At 43.4% G+C, this 20,811-nt stretch overlaps 2 protein-coding genes across 2 annotated transcripts in view; one reads left to right on the top strand and one right to left on the bottom strand.

The window, feature by feature from the left end:
• Positions 1–20,811, top strand: part of LOC309813350 (uncharacterized protein) — a 439,697-nt gene that overhangs the window by 190,842 nt on the left and 228,044 nt on the right. The gene's annotated exons all lie outside the window — the stretch shown is intronic.
• The window catches only part of MYRIP (myosin VIIA and Rab interacting protein), a 180,780-nt gene that overhangs the window by 73,955 nt on the left and 86,014 nt on the right, over positions 1–20,811 (bottom strand). Inside the window, exons 3-6 of the mRNA XM_082638168.1 lie at positions 10,575–10,711; positions 4,340–4,420; positions 1,160–1,257; positions 851–931 (exon numbers count right to left, since the gene is read on the bottom strand). Coding sequence (XP_082494294.1) covers positions 851–931; positions 1,160–1,257; positions 4,340–4,420; positions 10,575–10,711 — 397 coding nt within the window. The remainder of the gene's footprint in view (positions 1–850; positions 932–1,159; positions 1,258–4,339; positions 4,421–10,574; positions 10,712–20,811) is intronic.

The following is a 20,811-nucleotide window of genomic DNA, read 5'->3' as shown; positions in this document are numbered from 1 at the left end:
GGAGCTAAGATCCCACATGCCTCGCGGCCAAGAATCCAAAACATAAAACAGAAGCAATGTTGTAACAAATTCAAAAAAGACTTAAAAAAAATGGTCCACATCAAAAAAAAATCTTAAAAAAAAAAGTTTCGTTTCAACAGAATACCATCTGATTTCAGGTCTGTCTTATGATAAAACAGCACAACTAAAGCCTTGAACATTCTACATCACTTTACAGTTTACAAGTAGTCCTTTTACAATGCTGACAACTGCTATTTATTAAGTGCCTACTGTGTGCCAGTCTCTGTGCTTGGCACCATATATGCTTTACCTCATTTAATTCTCAAAATACTTCTAAGAGCTACGTACTATAACTCTCCCCATTTTACAGATGATGAATGAGGCTCAGAGGTTATCAGTTAAGGATACACAGCTCATAAATAGTGGAAGTGGATCGCAAACCCAGAGTCTCTGGCCGTACATCCTGACTTTAGGAAGTGTCTGAAAGCCCTAAGGAGGGGGCATATGTCAAGCATCATGAGGGAAGGCTTCAGCTTGTTTGCACCGCTTGCCAGGTTGGGCATGGCCACTTGGATTTAATGAGTCCATTTGTACGAAGGTCTCTGGGCTGGGTTCCTGGCTCCTCACCCACCAGCTTAATCCCTAAAGGCAACCATGTTCACACCGCTTAGTTTTTGCCATGCAATTCAACCCCTCTGCATTAGCCCCAGAGTACAATGGAGAAAGTGAGAACAGAAGAAATGGTGCCCAAGACAACAAAGGCGCTTATGGCGGCTCTTCTGCTCACCAAAGGCCCTGGTCCAGGCCAGGGTGGTAAATTGCAGCCATCTGGATGCTAGGGCCCACCTACCTTCTGCAGGATGGTTGTGGCCAGTTCCTCAGTCAGCTCCTCCCTGTGGTCCCGCAGGTAACTGGCCTCATTCTGCTTGTCCTGCAGAGGGAGGAAGAGAATGTCGTGAGCTGTGGGTGTGTTTGGGAGACTTGGCAATCGCTTTCTCAGGAGTCCTGACCACAAATGCAGGGGGAGGATAGGCTCTAGTCAAGGATGGCTATCATGATGGTTTGCCCACAGCCTGCACTTTCTCTTGGCAGCCAGGACTCCACCCACACCTCCTCCCAGACAGACGTTGTGACGGTGGGTGGGGTGGGGGGGGCATACCAGGCTATCCCCATAGGCTTCTGCTTTGGAGATCGCTTCTTCTATGGCCTCTTCAGCTACCCGTAGGGCGACAGCCAATGTGTCCATCATGCTATGTCCTAGACAGGAAACAGAACATAGACCGCTTTCTGGAAGGCAAGGACACGCTCCAAAACATACAAAGTGGCTTAAAGATGACTGGACAAAAGGACTTAATATAAGGAAATAACGGTTCTTCATCTACTTTCTCAGATAAAGATTATGTTTTATTTTGTGCACGTAATGTATCATTATAATGATAGGAAGGAAAATTGTGAAATCTTCTGAGGGCTGTGCTCATGGTTTAATGCAAACACAGAATCCATGGAAGAATTTTTTAGACTCTAAACCCATACTATCGATAACATTGGCCGATCTTGCCGAGCTCAACCATGTGCTGGGCTGCAGACTGAGTGTCTCAAACATGATCACAGTGGATCCTTCCAACAACTCATTGAGTAGGCACCGTTTTATAGATGAGAGAACTGAAGCACGGAGAGGTCAAATAACTCACCCAATGTTGCGCAGTGAGACAGAGAGCTGAGATTTGAATTCAGGGCTCTCTGTCTCCAAATCCCGTGATTTTAACCACAAAAGTGAGATAAACACAAACCCACATGATTTTTAAAAATAATGCTATCATATATTTAGTGAACATATTTTTTGCATATGGTGACAAACGGAAGTTTTCCCAAGTCAAAGGACTTCTGCAGGTGACAAAATTCTTTTTGAAGTCAAATACTTGGAAGAGTTTTGCTTCCTGGAGGTACTAGATTTTTTGCTTCTTGTTTGAAAGTGAGAATTTCTATCATTCCTCTCAGTTCATCCCAGAAGCCCGACTCACATCAGGCACAGGAACAGAGGTCTGCAGGTGCTGCTTGCCTATGTCTCCTTTTCCCCGATTTCAACCTCCTGTTTCCATTTATAATCTCCTAGTCATGCATTATTTAACACATGCATATCTCCTGAAAGCTGCCTCAGATTCTTTGTAGAATGAGACAAGGTGTAAATATATCAATTCATTAATTAATCAATCCCTTAATTAAAATACTTAATTCAAGCTTCTTAGGCTCCTAAAGACACACATGTGGACAGAAAGTGGCATTTGGCAAACATAACAAAATCTCCCAAACCAACCCAATTAAAGTCAAAACCATCTAGCCAGGCAGCTGACGAGGACATCACAGGCTGGCTGTGACAGTCCTGACAGAGACACACGGGGGCAACCCAGCTCAGGGCTTGGCACCCTCAGGTGGCTGAGTGAGCACATAATTTCCCCAGTGTTTCTATAAGAAGAGTCTATAAAATTTAAGTTGTCGCCACATTCAGTGCTCCCTGGAGACAGACACTGTATCTCCCATCTCTCTTCTTCAAGATACCAATCAATGTATTCTTCATAGAAGTGGCGCCCCACAAATTCTTGTTGATTCAAAGTGCACCAAGACCTCCCCAGCACTAGGGTCTCTGAGGGTCCCAGTGATGCCTTGACAGACGCGAGCTGAGCCCATGCTCTCGTGTGCCTTCCGAGCTATTGGGTGATCAGGTGCATAGCTAACTGCTAAGAGGCGTGCTGGAGATCCTATGATAGGGATAGTCACCAGCTTCCACAGAGCCGTGGAGAGGAAGAGCCTAGAGCCATCAAAAAGGGTAGAGCCCACGTCTGTGGTTTTGGCATGAGGTGGAGTGGAGCACCAAGATGTTTGGGCTGAAAGTGAAGGCTTGAGAGGGTGTTTCAGAGATAAAAACTGGTGGGGTGTGGAGGGAGGATAAGAAGGCAGAGGCAGAGTGACTGAAGTTCAGAGGACCAGTCAGGTGGGGGGGACTGTTAGTTTTATGTGTCAACTTGGTGAAGCTATAGCACCCAGCTGTTTAATCAAACACTAACCCAGGTGTTGCTATGAAGGTGTTTTGTAGGTGTGGTCCACATTATGGTTACAATAGTTGACTTTAAGTAAAGGAGATTACCCTTGAAAATGTGAGTAGGTCTCATCCAATCAGTTGAAAGGCCTTAAGAGCAAAAACAGAGGTTTCCCAGAGAAGAAATTCAGCCTCAAGACTTAAGCATCAACTCCTACTAGAGTTTCTAGTCAGCTGACCTATTCTATGGGCTTGCCAGGCCCTGCAGTTGTGTGAGCCGAGTCCTTGAAACGAACCTCTTTTTGTGTGTGTGTGTTATGTGTACATACCCTATTGGTTCTGTTACTCTGGAGAACCCTGGCTAATATAGATGGTGACTGAAATTAATATTAATACAGGATCGTTGAGGGCAGGGAGGTGCTCAGGCCATAGACCTTGGAACAGAAAGAAAAGGATGGGATTGCACATAGAACCCATAGGAACTTGGGTGACTGGGTGGAAGCGGGGAGGGGGATTGAGGAAAAGGTAAGTCTTGCTGGTGGACTTGTGGCTGAGGAGCTTGACTGGGATATGCTGAAGTTAAGATCCCTGGAGGGGCTGCAGGTCTTGGTGACCAAGCATCAGAACACAGAGTCTAGAACTCTGGGCTGAAGTAAGGGCTAGGCATTCAGACAGAGGTGCACCAAAGCCATGTGACTTCTCCCAGGGAGAAGTCTCAGGCAGCAAGGATGATAGAGGATGAGACCTTCATGAGAAGGTGCCCAAGGAGAGAACAGAGAGAGTGCAGAAGCACTGTGGGGAGCCACAGGACCAGGGGGACGAGGAGGCACCTGTTCCCAACACCCAGTACTTTGGAGAAGGAGCCAGAGCGTTGGAGGAGGTTTTATTTGGAATTGGAAGAAGTTTGTTTTGCTTTTAACCTTTGCTCTAAGGCGATGACTGTACTGGTATAAAAAAGTAAAAGTTGATCAGTAAATGGTACATTCTTTATAAGAATATTTTAATATTAATTGCACAAGTGAGTATGTTGATTGTCATATTCCAACTCCAGAAAAACACACACTAGTTGATTGTAAGTATCTAGTGGTTGGTAGGGAATGCACTTCTCTAGGCTACACCTTAGATATATTCACCTATTTTGATGATGGATTCACACAAATGGCAATAAAAGAAGACCCAGGGAGACTCTCACATACAATAACAGAGTTGCATCAGTGGTTCCAATGCCATGGGGGACCCTGACGGACTGAAGGTGTTTGTAATGCTCTAACCGCCCATTAGGTGTAAACCCTTAAGCAAACTTACCTTCTGACTGCCTATAAAATGTTGAGTCACTGCCTGAAATACTTCCTTCATTCTCCAGGTTTGCCTCAAAAAAGCTTCCTCCTGAGAGAGAGGGAGAGGGAGAGAGGAGGTGGGGGAGGAGACAGAGGAGATATAAGATTATCCAAGGTCTTCAGTGAGCCCGGTGCACCGTGTCACTGAATTGGCAGACCACCATTACCCACTTGGATTGTTAGCCTTGCAAATAGGTTTAGGGAATCACTGGGTTCTACAGTAATGCTACAGATTTTGACCAGTCACATTTTTCTTTCTCACGCTAATTCCTTGTGTAGCAACGCTTCCACCTCCAACTTTCTTCCAGAGCCTTCCTTGGAGGCAATATGGAATCAAATGTGGAATAATAGATTGAACTCAGAGATATGAGCTCATTTCCTGGACCTGCAAATGACTAGATGTGTGACCTTGATCAAGTTACTTAACCTCTCGGACACTTGGCTTCCTTACTAGAAAAACTGTGATAATGATAGAACTCTGCTCATCATGGGTGATGAGACAATGCATGTCTGGTCTTTAGCTGCTGTCCATGGCATCAATCTAAACAGTGGCCTTTAGCCAGTGAGTAAACTGTCATTAGCAGTTAGTGGAAACAAGCTCAGAGCAAGACAAGGTAAGCCATGGCATTTGATCTTTTAAGGCCCACTGCCTCTTCTCTGGTCTTCTCTCAGTTGAACACACACTCTATCTTGGTTCCAGGCTGGGAAGAGCAGTTGGCTAAACCTTTTTTAAGTTGGGGATTTACCATTTGTGTTCACGTATTAATTCATCAAAAGAGATCTTTGAAGGTGTGGAGGTGTGGATGATGTCTCTTTCCTTTTTAAATTACTGTATTGTATCACCAGTACACAAGATAGCACTGAGAGAGCAGGGGGCTCAAAAAAATTCTTGAATTGGATGCTGGTGGAAAACACTGATAGAACCAAGAAAATAAATGTGGGTCTACAGCTCTTAGCTCAAAAGGGGGAAATGCTATTGATGTCAGGTCAAACTAAGCAGTAGACCTTCGATACACATAATACAGCCCGTGCTTCCTTGGATGGGTTGCATGGGGCTCCAGTGTGGGAACTCTTAGGGTAACTGCCGTAGGCATCTACAGCGGGGTCAGCAGGCTGCTACCTTTATGAAATAGGTCATTAGTGTGCGGCCTGCCACGGGGACTCAGTCTGACCATATACCATTCTCTGTGCTTGTGTTTTTTGACCAGCCTTTCAAAAGACCTATAGTCACTTATTCCAGCTCTGTGACCATAATGAAGTGACTTTACCTTCTTGGGTCTTCACTTCCTCACTTATAAAATAAGGCTTTAGGATAAGTCATCACCTCAGTTCCGAGGCTATACATCTAAGTGCAAATATTTCACTCTGGCTTGGCTGCATCTGGCAGCCATCCATTCATCCAGCAAATATTTCATGGGCACCTAGTAGATGCCTGGCCCTGGGCTGAGCGTTAGGGTGTACTGGTGAGCAAGGCCAGAAATCCTCGCTGCCCTGACAACCTTGATAGTCTAGTGGGTGAGAATTCATTAACCAAAAATTTATATAAATAAATATAAAACTGTAGATATGTTGAGTGCTGTGACTGGGTGGTTCATAGAATAGGGCAAGTGTTCAGCAGGGAAGACTGACCTAGATGGTAAGTAACCAGCCAAAAGGGTGTGGGGGTGGGAGGGAGTCCAGGGCAGAGCAAACAGCTTGCACAGGCACAGGCAGTGGGTACAGCAGGGTGCATCTGAAGAGCTAAAACAGAGGCTGGGTGGCTGGGCTGCGAGAGGAGAGGGAACCTGGGGTGAGGTTGGCTGGCGGCAGACCGCACAGGTCACGGTGGCCACATCACCGTTCTGATCTTTGTCCCACCATGAAGCCACTTGAAGACAGTAAAGTCTCCACAGGGGTGATCTGGTTAGGTGTGTGTTTCTAAACACACGTAAAGGTGCACGCCGGCTGCTGTGTGGAGGACAGCTTGGAAGAGGGAGAGGGTGGGTGTCTAGAGAGGAAGCTGAGAGTGTGGCCCACCCTCTGGAGTGTCCCTGTGATGGGAAAGAGCATGGCAGGGCAGAAGTGGAGGAAAATCTGCAGTCCAGGAAGGGCTTAGGAAATGGGAGAGACTGGGCATGTTTACAAATCAATAGGAAGGAACCAGTTAAGAGGGAGGCTGAAAGGCAAGACAGAAGGGCTGCATGAACTTGAGACCTCATGGAAGGTGACAGGGATCAGGTGCGGAGGTGTACACGGTCTGCCCTGCGAAGGAGGCGGTGAGGCTGTCTCCTGAGACAACGGGGATGGTGGTGGGGAGCGTGATGGGGGAGGAGAAGATCTGAAAACATCTTTGGGAGAACTGCACTGACCAGGACAGGCTCTGGTTTTCCATGATTATAAGTCTTCTAGTACAACAACTCTCCCTGTGTCCCTTTAAATTCATAGGTGGGAGCTTCTGTGTCATTTAGGATGATGGGATTTTTCCAAGGGCAGAAAGCAACTGAACTGTTTTGGAAAGCACTGACACAGCAGCCAGACATCAAGTCAGAGCTTCCATGAGCTGGAGGAACCTCCAATTTCAGGCGACTCAGTATTTTTTTTTTTTTGCAAACCTATGCTTTTTTTTTCATCTTTATTGGAATATAATTGCTTTACAATGGTGTGTTAGTTTCTGCTTTATAACAAAGTGAATCAGTTATACATATACATATGTTCCCATATCTCTTCCCTCTTGTGTCTCCCTGCCTCCCACCCTCCCTACCCAACCCCTCTAGGCGGTCACAAAGCACTGAGCTGATCTCCCTGTACTATGCGGCTGCTTCCCACTAGCTATCTATTTTACATTTGGTAGTGTATATATGTCCATGCCACTCTCTTGATTTGTCACAGCTTACCCTGCCCCCTCCACATATCCTCAAGTCCATTCTCTAGTAGCTCTGTGTCTTTATACAGAGTGAAGTAAGTCAGAAAGAGAAAGACAAATATCGTATGCTAACACATATATATGGAATTTAAGAAAAAAAAATCTCATGAAGAACCTAGGGGTAAGACAGGACTCAGTGTTTTTATTTTTTATTTTATTTTATTTTATTTTATTTTTTTTCGGTACGCGGGCCTCTCACTGTTGCGGCCTCTCCCGTTGCGGAGCACAGGCTCCGGACGCGCAGGCTCAGCGGCCATGGCTCACGGGCCCAGCCGCTCCGCGGCATATGGGATCCTCCCAGACCGGGGCACGAACCCGTATCCCCTGCATCGGCAGGCGGACTCTCAACCACTGCGCCACCAGGGAGGCCCAGGACTCAGTGTTTTTAAAAGACCATGTTGTTAGTCAAATCCCACATGAAAGATGTCATAGACGTTTCCAAGAATCGTGTCAAAAATAGATATAGCACGTTAATAAATAAAAGCAAGATTTATTTTCCCCATTTTATTTATCCAATACTAAATAAATGTATGTATTATTTACCAAATTGTCTAGGGATTAAGTATATTAATAAGGGCTACTTTCATCTTTTCATGTAGTGCTTCTTTTTAGAATAACTTAAAAATGTCACACTGAATCTATCAGATAAACCACATGAGCATTGGACATTATATTTTTTTAATAAATCTATTTACTTATTTCTCTGACTTCACTGAATCGTTGGCTCTGAGATGGCAGGGTCTTGCCCATCTTGTCACTCCCAGGTCTTAAACCAGGCATTCAATAAATGTTTACTGAAGGAATGAATAAGTCTTAGATTTATCTGACAAAACGAATGGGTCTCCAGTTCTGCCTAATCTGTTCACCTGATATGGGCTGCAGGAGGAGTCAGTGAGCTTGGGACTGATGGCCGTGCAGTGGGTACATGTGATGGGTAACCCATAAGGTTCTGTGAACTCCATGAATTTTCAATGGACTGTGTTTTTTATGGCAAACTACACTGGTCCATGCAATGGAGATGTTTCATAGATAAAAGGAGTCTTATACTGAGAGTCCTGGAGCAGAGCCCAGGTCTTGCACCCTGTAGATTATGTTCTGACAATCAAAATTCTGAAACTAAGTACCCTCAGATGGAGTTGAAGATGGAACCATCTTATTCAGAACTCTGCCATACGAATTATAGTGAAGTTCTAGCTGAGGTTCCCAGTCTTGGCTGTGTCTTAAAATAACCCAGAGAGCTTTAAAAAATATCTATTCCAGGGCCACCTCCAGAAATTTGGAAGTAATTGACTAGTGGTGGAAGATGATTCTGGCACTTTTTCAAAGCTTGTGAGGTGATTCTAACGTGTAGTCGGGCTTGAGGATGGCAGATGACAACCATACCAAGGTGCTGGGTTGTAGGTAGAAGCTAATGCTGATGTCTCCACGGTCATCTAACATAATCAGGACATTACTGACGCACGGGAGATTTCTCCACACTTGAGGTGTAACTCAATTTTCTAGGTGGTATGTAGAATCGCTCTCACAGTTTTATGATCACGACTTTACAGGTTTGAGTACCATCTCATAAATTGTCTCCTGCCTGCTTGTCTTCATGTTGCTCAAAAGGAAATCTTAGTTTAAAATGAGATACAAATCATGTTAAAGCAACTGATTCTAGTACTTCTATGAAGTGTCTTGGTACCCGCAAAGTGCTTTTAAGACTGAATTGTGTAATATTGAGGACCTAAGAGGTGCCAGCCACTGGGCCACACTTTGGGAACACAGAGATGAAGAAGCTATTGCTTCTGCCTGCTCCAGCAGGAGAGGAGCTTTGTAAACCATCACCTGGATGCAATGTGATAAGTGCTGTGATTGAGGCCCAGATGAGAGACATGGTGAATCACAGAGGGCCTGGGACCTAAATCTGCTTCAATAGTGTCAGCGTTTTTCCCAGCAAATGATTTGCCTTTGAAAATGACACTTGAACATTTCAAAGCCTTTTGCCAGCCCACTTGTAATTCATGTTCCCTTGCTCCACCTGTGGGACCCGAGGGAGAAACAGAAAGATACCAGAGTTGTGCTGTTCATAGGATTCTCCAAATGAGTTTGCTTCTCCCCCTCACTTTGCATGAAGCAGTAGAGAACACCTCTGAGATGTGAATGTGGTGACACGTAAAGCGGTACCTGAAGCAGACGCAAGGATGAACAAGAAAAAGTATGGGATGCAAATGATGAGACAATTCTATTCTGGAACTTTCTTGAGGTATCTGCTTGGGTTGAAAACCTACTGTTAACATGATTACTTTTAAGCTTTATTTCTTTTTTGTCTTTGTTCCTAGAGAAACATTTTTAGGAAAATCAGCAAAGAGAAGATAAAAATAATATGTGGAGACCTTTAGCACTGCTCTCTTAGCTACAGGCTTCCTGAGTGGTTCGAAAGACAGAGATTCTAACGACTAACACAAAAGGCCTTAATGAGTCTCTGTGTTTAATACTTCCATCCTATTTTCCCCTTGTCTCAGTGGCTGGCATATTTTTAGATTAGACACAACCAAAAACTTTATTGAGAATACAACAATGTAAAATAATGATGGTGAAAAAGCTCCAAATGAGATTTTCTTTCTTCCCTCTTTCTCATGGATAAAAAGCATTTACCTGTGTCAACAAAGTGATGAAAAAATCTTCCTCTACACAGAAAAAAATAGCCTTTTCTGGGAGGACATGCTGTTCATATTCTGACAACCATTTCTTTCCACTGGCTGGTCCAATAGGAATAAAGAATATAATTACTCATTCTAATTACATTGGTTGTCTTAGCATAGGTGGAATTCATCCTTTAAACTTTCTGGGAGAAAGCTGAGACTTTTCTAACTCTCCCATTACATTAAACTCTGGGCCTGGTATGTATAGAATTTTGGAGTAGGAAGGAAGAAGAGTGGGAGGCATATCCTCTGAGTGCAGACCTAGTCTACAAAACCAAACAAAGATGAATTTCCAATGTTTTAATCATTAGGGAAAGATGGTCAAGAATCTTTCATTTCTAGGGATTTGGAATTAAAATGTCCACAATATGCAGAAACACTTTGGTCCTCCCAGCTGCTAACATATCCAGCCCAGTGGAGATGCTGGAATCAAAGGACTTAAAACTTAGAATCTTTGGTATATGTCTTTCTATTTCTGCTCCTTGCTAGAACCAGATTATTTAAGCCACTTTCTCTGTCCCAGGTGAGTGTGCCACAGTGTACAGGGCCTCCAAGCCAGGCCTTCTTCTATCCCGCCAACCCCCCAAAGACTCCCAGATGACAGGCAGTCAACGTACCTAGGATGTCGAAGCACCCTCCGCTCTCCAGCCGGTGTTTCCTGTACAGGTTCTTCAAGACCTTGGCGCTGCCAAAGCGTTTGAAGCGGCTCTTCACATTATTGTAGAACCATTCCAGAGACTGGGTCCTCAGCACCCTGAGGACAACACAGAATTAGAAAACAGAAAATTATTATTAAAGGACAGAATTATGAAATGGTGGATTGCAAAAGTTGCCACAATACTTCGCAGCTCCTTCCATCAAGAGGTGGCCTCTACTCCTTGGATCTGGGTTGGCTTTATGACTTGCTCTGATCACAGAGACTGGTGGAAGTGATGCTGTGTGAGTCCAGAGCCTGGCAGCTTCCTCTCTTGCTGTTTGTGGAAGCCCTGCAACCCATCGCCATGTGAACAAGCCCAAGATAGCCTTTGGGATGACAAGAGACACTTGGCCCAATCCCCCCTCTTGCCCAGCCAATAGCCAGCCAACCCCTAGACAGGTGAGTGAGGCCACCAACTGCTGGTTGACTGAAGACGCATGAGTGACTCTAGGTAAGACCAGCAGAAGAACCATGCACCTGAGTCCATCCAAAGAGCAAGCTGATAAATGCTTGCCATTTGAAGCCACTAGCTGACACATCTGTTTAATAGCAGGCTTATATTTGACACTCTTACTGCATTAACACCATTTCTAATTCAGCTTGGGAGGATAAAAAGCACAGGTGAGACCCTGGGCTCTATGGCAGAACTCTGCAGCCTCTTTCTCATTCAGCCTGAAGCACTGTGGGAAGGTGGTTTCCTGGTCAGTGCTATAATGCTCGGTACAAATCACTGACACGATGCTCTTTTCTGCCTGACTAGAACATGTTTCTAAACCCCTCCCATTTTAAGAATAGCTTTGGTTGTTATTTTTCTATTATGAATGTAATGATGCATACTCATTTTAAAAGTTAAGAGAAGCAAAATGAATATAAATTCTTCTAAGTCAGTGGAGGAACAAGCACACATTTAGCTGCTCTTCCTCCCCAGATGCCAGTGAAATGTGAGAAGATATCTAAAGGGAAAGAAATCTATAGAGTTGAGATGCAAATCAGAGATTTTCTACATATCTGGAAAATTCTAAATAAGTGACAGCATAAAGGTAACAGAACGTTGTCCTACAAAGCAGGCAGAAGGGCTGGGACTCACAGACTGAGAGGTCCACTTTAAAGTTGATTGATGGAGACTTCGCCAGTGGTCCAGTGGTAAAGAATCTGCTTTCGAGTGCAGGGGATGTTGGTTCCATTCCTGGTCAGGGAACTACTAAGATCCCACATGCCCCGGGGCAAATAAATCCACGTGTGCCACAACTACTGAGCTCACGCACCTCAACGAGAGAGCCTGTGCGCTGCAAACTACAGAGCCCATGGGTCCTGGAGCCCGCACACCACAACTAGAGAGAAGCCTGCACGCCACAACGAAGAGCCGACACAGCCAAAAAAAAAAAAAAAAAAAAGAAAAATAGAAAATACAAAAGTAAATAAATAAAGTTGATCGATGAGTACTCAGCCATAAAAAAGAATGAAATGTTGCCATTTGCAGCAATACGGATGAACTATATTCATTATGCTAAGTGAAATAAGTCAGAGAGAGAAAGACAAATACTGTATGATATTACTTATAAGTGGAATCTAAAAAATACAACAAACTAGTGAATAAAATGAAAAAGAAGCAGACACATAGAAGAAGACTGTCCTTGGAAATCATAACCTCCAGGCTTATGATTTATTTGAGAGCTTTAAAAACACAAAAGGACTGTGACTCTAGAAGAGAAATATTCTGCAGGCTGCCTCTCCTGCACACCACCCTGCTCTCTGAGCAGCTGACCTCCGTGAAGGTGCCGCTGCAGGGCTCCGCGTTGCAGGTGGACAGGTCCACAATGGTAGGGGTGGACAATAGTGGTTATTGTGCCTCTCATTCTTCTCTGCCTTTTGGGACACTCCCCCTCCTTCCCAACTGAGTCTACGTTTTTCTGGAAAGGCTGGCCCCTCCTCCTGGCAGCCTTGGGGGTAGTCACATGACTCAGACCTGCCAATCAAGGTCTGAGGTGGGACCTTTCCTGCTGTTGGAAAGAGATGCTCCCTTTCTGCTGGGCTGGCTTGGTGGCAGAATGAAAGCCCGGGCTGCTGGGGCCACCTTTGCCATTACATGGGGGGTTATTTATGGTCTTCTGAACAAAAGCAGATCTGACAGTGGGAAGGAAAAGGATCCTGTTGATGTACTTTGAACATCTGGATCTACCCAAGCCTGAGGTCAACCCCTGGACTCTTCCATTACATGAGCCAATAAAATTCTCTCTTTTGTTTAAGGCTTCTTGGGTTGGGTTTCTATTATTTGCAGTCAAGAATCCTAATGCTTCAAGTACATCATAGGATGAGCTCTCCGTTACGTCCCTGGTTATATCAAAACTCTATGACATTTAGAAACACTTTGATGACCTCAAAAATAGAATGCCTTGACTTGCTCAAGTCAGAGAGAGGAATCAGGGCACTGCCTGGGCTGCTGGAAGGTGGGAGGACAGCACTGAATCCTTGGAGAATGACCTGCAAAACTACAGCCTGATTTGGAGACTAGAAAGCTTTCCCGTAAGAAGTGATATATTTTGGATTATGTTTTGACTTAGAGTTAATGTGGAGAGCTTTTCTGGAAGCCCCAGGGAAGGCTCAGTCATGATTACCTTCATTTGATATTACTGCTTTTATTTCACTTATTTTAAAATTCATGGCTAAGAGGAAACTCATAGGAAACATGCAGTTCTTGGGGCAGAGGTGTGGGGAGAGGGTTGTGAGGAGGCCAGCACCCAGGATGGACTGGCTAAGCGCTGCAGGGTCCCTGGCCCACCCTCACATCTCCAGCTTCCCCCTGAACAGACGCAACTGCAGGCACGGGTAGATGAGAAGGAAGGAGCCCTGTGTCAGCATCTTGCTGGAACAGAAGGCAGAGTGGAATATGCATCTGTGCATGAATTCCTTCATCTGTTCATTCATTCATTCTTTCATCCCTCATTATTTATTGAGTGCCCTACATAGCAGGCATGGTGCTAGGGATATGGGGAGTGACAAAACAGATGAAGCTCGTACCCAACAGTGCTGTCGGACTAATCTTCTCAACGAGTGCCAGATGCGTCATGAGATGGAACCAAAAGTCAAGCCAAAGGCATCTCCAGAATGGCTGGAGAGTCTGTCCCACAGGCATTGGGTTCTGGATCATTCCCACAGATGTGTGAAAAACAGAGCCCACCCTGATTTATGGCTCAGGCATTTTTTTTCTAGACTTTTAAAAAAATTGAAGTATAGTTGATTTACAACATGGTGTTAGTTTCAGGTGTACAGCAAAGAGATTCAGATATATATATATATATATATATATATATATATATACACATACACACACACATACACACATATTCTTTTTCAGATTCTTTTCCATTATGGTTTATTACAAGATATTGAAAATAGTCCCCTGTGCGACACAGTAGGTCCTTGTTTTTTATCTGTTTTATATATAGTAGTGTGTTTCTGTTAATCCCAAATTCCTAATATATCCCTCCCACTCCTTTCCCTTTTGGTAACCATAAGTTTGTTTTCTATGTCTGTGAGTCTGTTTCTCTTTTGTAAATAAGTTCATTTGTATCATATTTTAGATTCCACCTATAAGTGATATATGATATTTGTCTTTGACTTACTTCACTTAGTATGATCATTTCTAGGTCCATCCATATTGCTGCAAATGGCATTATTCTGTTCTTTTTTATGGCAAATATTCCATTGTATATATGGACCACATCTTTTTCTTTATCCATTCCTCTGTTGATGGACATTTAGGTTGCTTCCATGTCTTGGCTATTGTGCTGCTATGAACACTGGGGTACCTGTATCTTTTTGAATTAGAGTTTTCGTCTTTTCCAGATATATCAGGCATCTTCTTTAATGATGCCCAAACTGCTGCTTCTCAGCCTCAGAAAACACATAGGAGGGGTGCCTTAGAAAGGATGGGGAGCTGAAGTCCTGGTGATGAGACTTGTGGCGAAAAGCTTTCCAATTTGGAACTGTCCAGAGGGACCCTTCTTGATTTCCCTCACTTATTTTTGTAAATGATCCCAAGTTATCCCGAAAAATGCTCACACAAAGCTTCTTAGTTCTGTGCAGTTTAGTTTCACAGTCTTAAGCATGATCATTTCTTTCAACACTAGGGCTTTAAAAAAATCAACAGCAACCCTTCAAAATTCACCAATCACAACATAGTTAGAATTGATTACTTTTAGCCCTTGGAACTACTGTTGGTTCATCTGTAAAATGATGGTCACACAACTGACAAGGATAGGGAATATAGGAAGAGGATCAGGTTTGGGGGGAAGGTGGAAGTTGAGTTAGGACACTTAAATTTGGGGTGCCCACCACATCCCCAGGTGGCAATACCTGGTGGGCACTGGATATACTCGTCTGGGACTTGGATAGAAATCTGGACTAGAAATATGGATTTGGTAGTCTTTGGTCCACAGGTAGTATTGAAGCCAATAATTGGTGTAATGGAGGTATAAATCATCACTATCTCTACTTTACAAGGAAAATGGAAACAAGTAATTTGCTGGTGTCACTGACTGAACTAAGAGCAAGTCAGGGAACAGACTGTAGACCTCATCCTTGGGTCAGTGCTTTGACGTCTGATCGGGTTATTTTCCTTCTAGAACCCCTAGTTAGTGTTCTTATTGCAAATTACAGCTTTTATTTCAAAGTTTAAGCAAATAGAAAGCACCATGGATCAAGGAATCAGCAGACAATGTAAAATCATTGTATCATTTCCCTAAAACAACCTACTTATCACATTGTGAATACTAATCACTTCAAGGCACTTGTTTGTATGAGAAGTTTGCCAATTATTTTTATGACATGAATAAACTTGTAAATATGGTACATTCTCATTAGAAGACAGACTGGAATCACATAACTCATCACAAGAGCAGCACTGAAATTATAACCCCATGAAAGCTTTGCCCAGGAATGCCAGACTGATTTTTGGCTCATTAGACAAAACAACACGATTGTGAGAACGAAGGAACTGCCTACATAAGAACTGCTCATATCCTGGCTGCTGGTGATGAAGCAAGGCCGCCTTGGCCCTCAGCCCTGGCTCGGCAGGCGCTGTGCAAACTGAGCTCACTATGGGGGAGAGTCTAGGAGAGTCTGTGGATCCCGCTACTTCCTATATGGTCCTCGGAGCAGCACTGGGGCACCTTCCAGAGCCTTGATGGAAATGGCAATCCCAGATCTCTATTCTCATCCTGAGACCGGCTAAATCAAACTACACTTTAGCAAGGTTCCCAAGTGGTTACTATGTATATCAAAGCTTGATAAGCACTGGCCTAGCAAAATTAGCTGGGTGTTTTCTGAGCCCACATGTACTTTTTGTTTTGTTTTTAATTTTGACCACAATCCACTTAGGTAGGACAAGAGAGGGAACAGCTGACTTGCCTCCCTCCTTCCTGCTTTTCAAGGAAAAAGAACTGAACTGGGTAATAAAAAGTTTGGAAGAGGAATAGAATAATTAAAATGGTACTCCCCAAATCAGGTGCCTTCATTACAAAAAAATAAAATGCCAAAAATACTGTTGAGCCAAGTTCAAATAATTATATACAGCAAGGTTCCCCAAACAATCTACAAAAAACTAAATTGATAATGATGAACTAACCTTACTTTGTTGGTAAAAATTAAGAAGCACAACTATTAAAATCCATGACCAACTCAAGATGACCTTGATGATGTACGGATAATGAAGCATCCCTCCTGAAAACTATAAGCACACCCATGATCTGTGAGCTCTGCTTCACAGAATACAGAATGAGAGATTCAGCACCAACAACACACTGGATGGTAATAAAAGAGAAAAAGCTCCAGGTCTTTCAAACAGAGGGACTTTAATATAGGCAATTGGTTATATAGATGATGAAAACACTAAGACTCCAAAGAGAGGATGATTGAGGCTAGCATCCCAGAGGCTAGCAATGGGGGAGCTGCCACCACCCCAGGGCCAGAGGGACAAGGGAGGAGGTGGCATTACCAGTAGGAGCATCCTGGAGCCAGGAGCTGGGGCCACAGAGGAGATGCAGCTGCTGCAGAGACACTGCTTGAGGCAGAGAGACTGATACCCTGTTTTCTCTTTTTCTCCTGCCCTCCCAGTTCCCTCCAGGGCCTCCCATTGGCCAAGCTCAGAAGGGAGCCTGGGCAATGCAGCCTTTGGGGCTCAGCACCCCCAGGAACAGAGTAGAGAAAGGAAAGGCCAGGATGTGGCATCTGGCAGCACATAGCAAATGACTGTTCTAACGCTGGCTTATAAAAACCAGATTCTGGCAACCCTTAATAACTTACTTAATAGATTACTAAGAAGTAGCCTTAGTTTTAAGCAGAAACCTAAGTCTGCAGAATTGTGCCCCATTTGCCTACAAGAAGAGAAGGAAGGCACTGTGTTCGGGAATTGTTTTGCAGCCTATGAGGTGTCTCCATGCCTCCAGAACATGCTTTAGGAACTGCTGGCATGGGACAGATGATGGGCTGGGTACCAGACTGAATTTTAGCACTTACCACCTATGTGAACAAGGGCACGTTTACTAACCTCTCTGGGTGCCGTTTTCCTTATTTGCAAAATAGAGATACTAATATTGATCTGGCAGAGTCTTACAAAGCATCACTGACCTAATATGCTTATGCATCTACAATAGAACTTGAACACAGTAAGCACGAAGAGAATGGTAGTTATTTAATCTCAGAAGAAACTAAATATTCATTAAATTTAAGTCCTATTATAAGGAAATCTTTTTCTCTAAAGAAGTAAAAATCAAAGAGCCCCCCTCCCCCTATACAGACCACAATATAGGATCAGTAGGAAGAACTTGGTTTATCCATTAGGACCAATAACTGACATCAGTGTGGGCCTCAGCTGCTTGTTACATGTCTTCTGAGAGAGCAGTTGTCCAAGGACAGGCTTCCCTGACTGACAGTGTGCACTGTTTCTCCTGCCAGCAGAGGCCTGCGGAGCCCAGAACTTTCTAGCTGAGTCTCTCGCCCTGCTGACGGCAGCTGTGCCAAGTGAGTGCTCGCATTGAGGAAATGCCCGGGGACAGCCTTGCCAACAGAATCACTCAGTCCTACTCTGCTGAGTGAGACTCAACTCTTAGAATTATGATTTCTAGGTAACTCCTTGGATACAGTGTCCCTAAAATAAACTCAACTTTATTAAAAAAACAAAAACCCCCATCAAACAAACAAACTTTCTTTCTCCCCCAAATCTGATCCTAGGCAATTTATTTAACCTATCAGAGGTGTTTTTTTTTCCTCCCAGATGCGAAAGGAGATAATATATATTTCATCAGATTTTTCTAAAAGATTAAATGCTGTAACACATGTGAGGCACTCAGCACAGTGTCCTGCCCAGTGTAAATCTTCAGAATATGCTATTCCTTATTATCATCAACGTTATTATTTTATCCTAAGCCCTCGGCATTCTTTTTTGGCAGGATGTGGGTGTAATCAACAGATAAAGAGTAAAAATAGACTTGTCAGGAAACACATTCAATTCTTACATTTCATCTTAACCAAAAGGTTAGACTTTAGGGTTAAGGTGGTTCTTAATCTTTAGTATGTAGTTTTTAAACTTAAAACCCAGCTTGCTGGGCCAGCCTCAGAGCTTCTGATTTGTTTGGTCTGGGTGGGGCCCGAGTATGGGCATTTCTGACAGATGTGCAGGTGATGTGATGCTGCTGGTCCAAGGACACACTTTGAGAATCACTGAGTTTGACGATTGATTTGACATGCTGTAGAATGTAATATCTTCCTGTGTTCTGTAGCCAAGAACACAGGAAGATATTACTGATTCAGAGTTGTGGGGAAAACAACAGAATGACAGGCAGGTGTTTGGAAAATAGGACTCATTCAGCCCTGACAGCATGAAGGCCCTTGAGCACGGAGTCAGAGCAATCAGTCTCTAAAAGTCAAAAGAGACTGAGGGACTAGATGGAAAAGAACAGCCCTCACACTGGGACCCCTGAGTGTATCACTGGGAATTTGTAGACAAACATGGCCAGGAGGCTGGAAGTGTCATGTTCAGTTGATACGTGACAATTGCCATTAATGTGAAGTATCCTGCTAAGGGTGGGAAGCTGGAGTTGACAAATAGCAGCAAGGAAAGCCTGGGAGAGAAGTGAGGAAGTGTGTCTGTGTGAGACACCCCCGCAGCTGCTCCTGGGCCCTTTGCACAACTTCTACAATTTGCACAGTGGCTAAAGGGAGATGGATGAGGAAACAGGCTGAAGGAGAGAACAAGGGAGTAGATAATAATATTTGAAAATTTTTTTTTCAGTTTTAATATTTTTTATTGGAGTACAGTTGATTTACAATGTTGTGTTAATTTCTGCTGCACAGCAAAATGATTCAGTTATACATATATATATATATATATATATATATATATATATATATATATATATATTCTTTTTAAAAATATTCTTTTCCATTATGGTTTATCATAGGATATTGAATATACTTCTTTGTGCTGTACAGTAGGACCTTGTTGTTTATCCATTCTATATATAATAGCTTACATCTGCTAACCCCAGCCTCCCACTCCATCCTTCCCCCAACCCCCTTCCCCTTGGCAACCACCAGCCTGTTCTCTATGTCCTGTTTTGTAGATAGGTTCATTTGTGTCATATTTTAGATTCCACATATAAGTGGTATCATATGGTATTTGTCTTTCTCTTTCTGACTTACTTAGTATGATAAGCCCTAGTTGCATCCATGTTGCTGCAAATGGCATTCTTTCTTTCTTTTTTATGGCTGAGTAGTATTCCATTGTATATATGTACCACATCTTCTTTATCCATTCATCTGTCGATGGACATTTAGCTTGTTTCCATGTCTTGGCTATTGTGAATAGTGCTGCTATGAACACAACGGGTGCATGTATCTTTTTGAATTATAGTTTTGTCTGGATATATGCCCAGGAGTGGGATTGCTGGATCACATGGTAATTCTATTTTTAGTTTTCTGAGGAACTTCCATACTGTTTTCCTCAGCGGCTGCACCAACTTACATTCCCACCAACTGTGTAAGAGGGCTCCCTTTTCTCCACACCCTCGCCAGCATTTGCAGTTTGTAGACTTTTGAAAAAATTAATTAATTTATTTATTTTTGGCTGAGTTGGGTCTTCGTTGCTGTGTGCAGGCCCTTTCTAGTTGCAGCGAGTGGGGGCCACTCCTCGCTGAGGTGCACAGGCCTCTCACTGTGGCAGCCCCTCCTGTTGTGGAGCACGGGCTCTAGGTGTGCGGGCTTCAGTAGTTGCGGGCTCAGTAGTTGTGGCTCGCCGGCTCTAGAGTGCAGGCTCAGCAGCTGTGGCGCCCGGGCCTAGTTGCTCCGCAGCATGTGGGATCTTCCCGGACCAGGGCTGCAACCCATGTCCCCCGCACTGGCAGGCGGATTCTCAACCACTGAGCCACCAGGGAAGCCCAGTGTTATTTGTAGACTTTTTAATAATGACCATTCTGACCAGTGTGAGGTGGTACCTTGAAAATATTATTGATGAGTGTGCTTCCATTAAGGCCAGGAAAGTAAAATTATAAGAAGTTGTGCCTTTGATTTAAATAAAATATTTAAACTTAAAATCACATTGTGAGTTTAACATACATGCTTTTCAATTTTTCACTATTTTTTCAGATATTTTAATATGCTAGAAAAATTATCATTAAAAATACATAAGAATATTATGTAGGGGGATAAATATTTCCTTTTGTCTCAGTCTCCAATCAGAGGCTTTTACTAGATCCTGTCTTTAGTTAAAATTTGTAAATTTTGATAGAAAATACTTTATAATAACTATAAATGAAATATAACCTTTAAAAATTGTGAATCACTATATGGTACACCTGTAACATATATTATATATCAACTATACTTCAATGAAAATTTTTATATTTTGTTCTTTATGAATTTTTGCATTAATTTTGATTTTTAAACATACTACATTAAAATATTTATCTTGATTATTCGATTTTGGTCACTCCCCTAAATTTTACACTGGAGGTGAGTGCCTTGCTTACCTGACCCTAACTCGGCCCTGATAGGGCAGCCCCGTGTGTCGGCACTTTGACACTAGGGTTCCGTGGTGGCAGAGGAGTGCTGGGGGGACACAGCTGTGCCCGTGGAAGGGGGAAAAGTGCCCAGTGAGGCAA

Source organism: Mesoplodon mirus, assembly GCF_964341445.2.
Source record: "Mesoplodon mirus genome assembly, chromosome: 12".
In the NCBI taxonomy this organism is placed as follows: Eukaryota; Metazoa; Chordata; class Mammalia; order Artiodactyla; family Ziphiidae; genus Mesoplodon; species Mesoplodon mirus.
The sequence above is the reverse complement of the archived record's forward strand: the minus strand, read 5'-3'. Positions and strand labels throughout refer to the sequence as shown.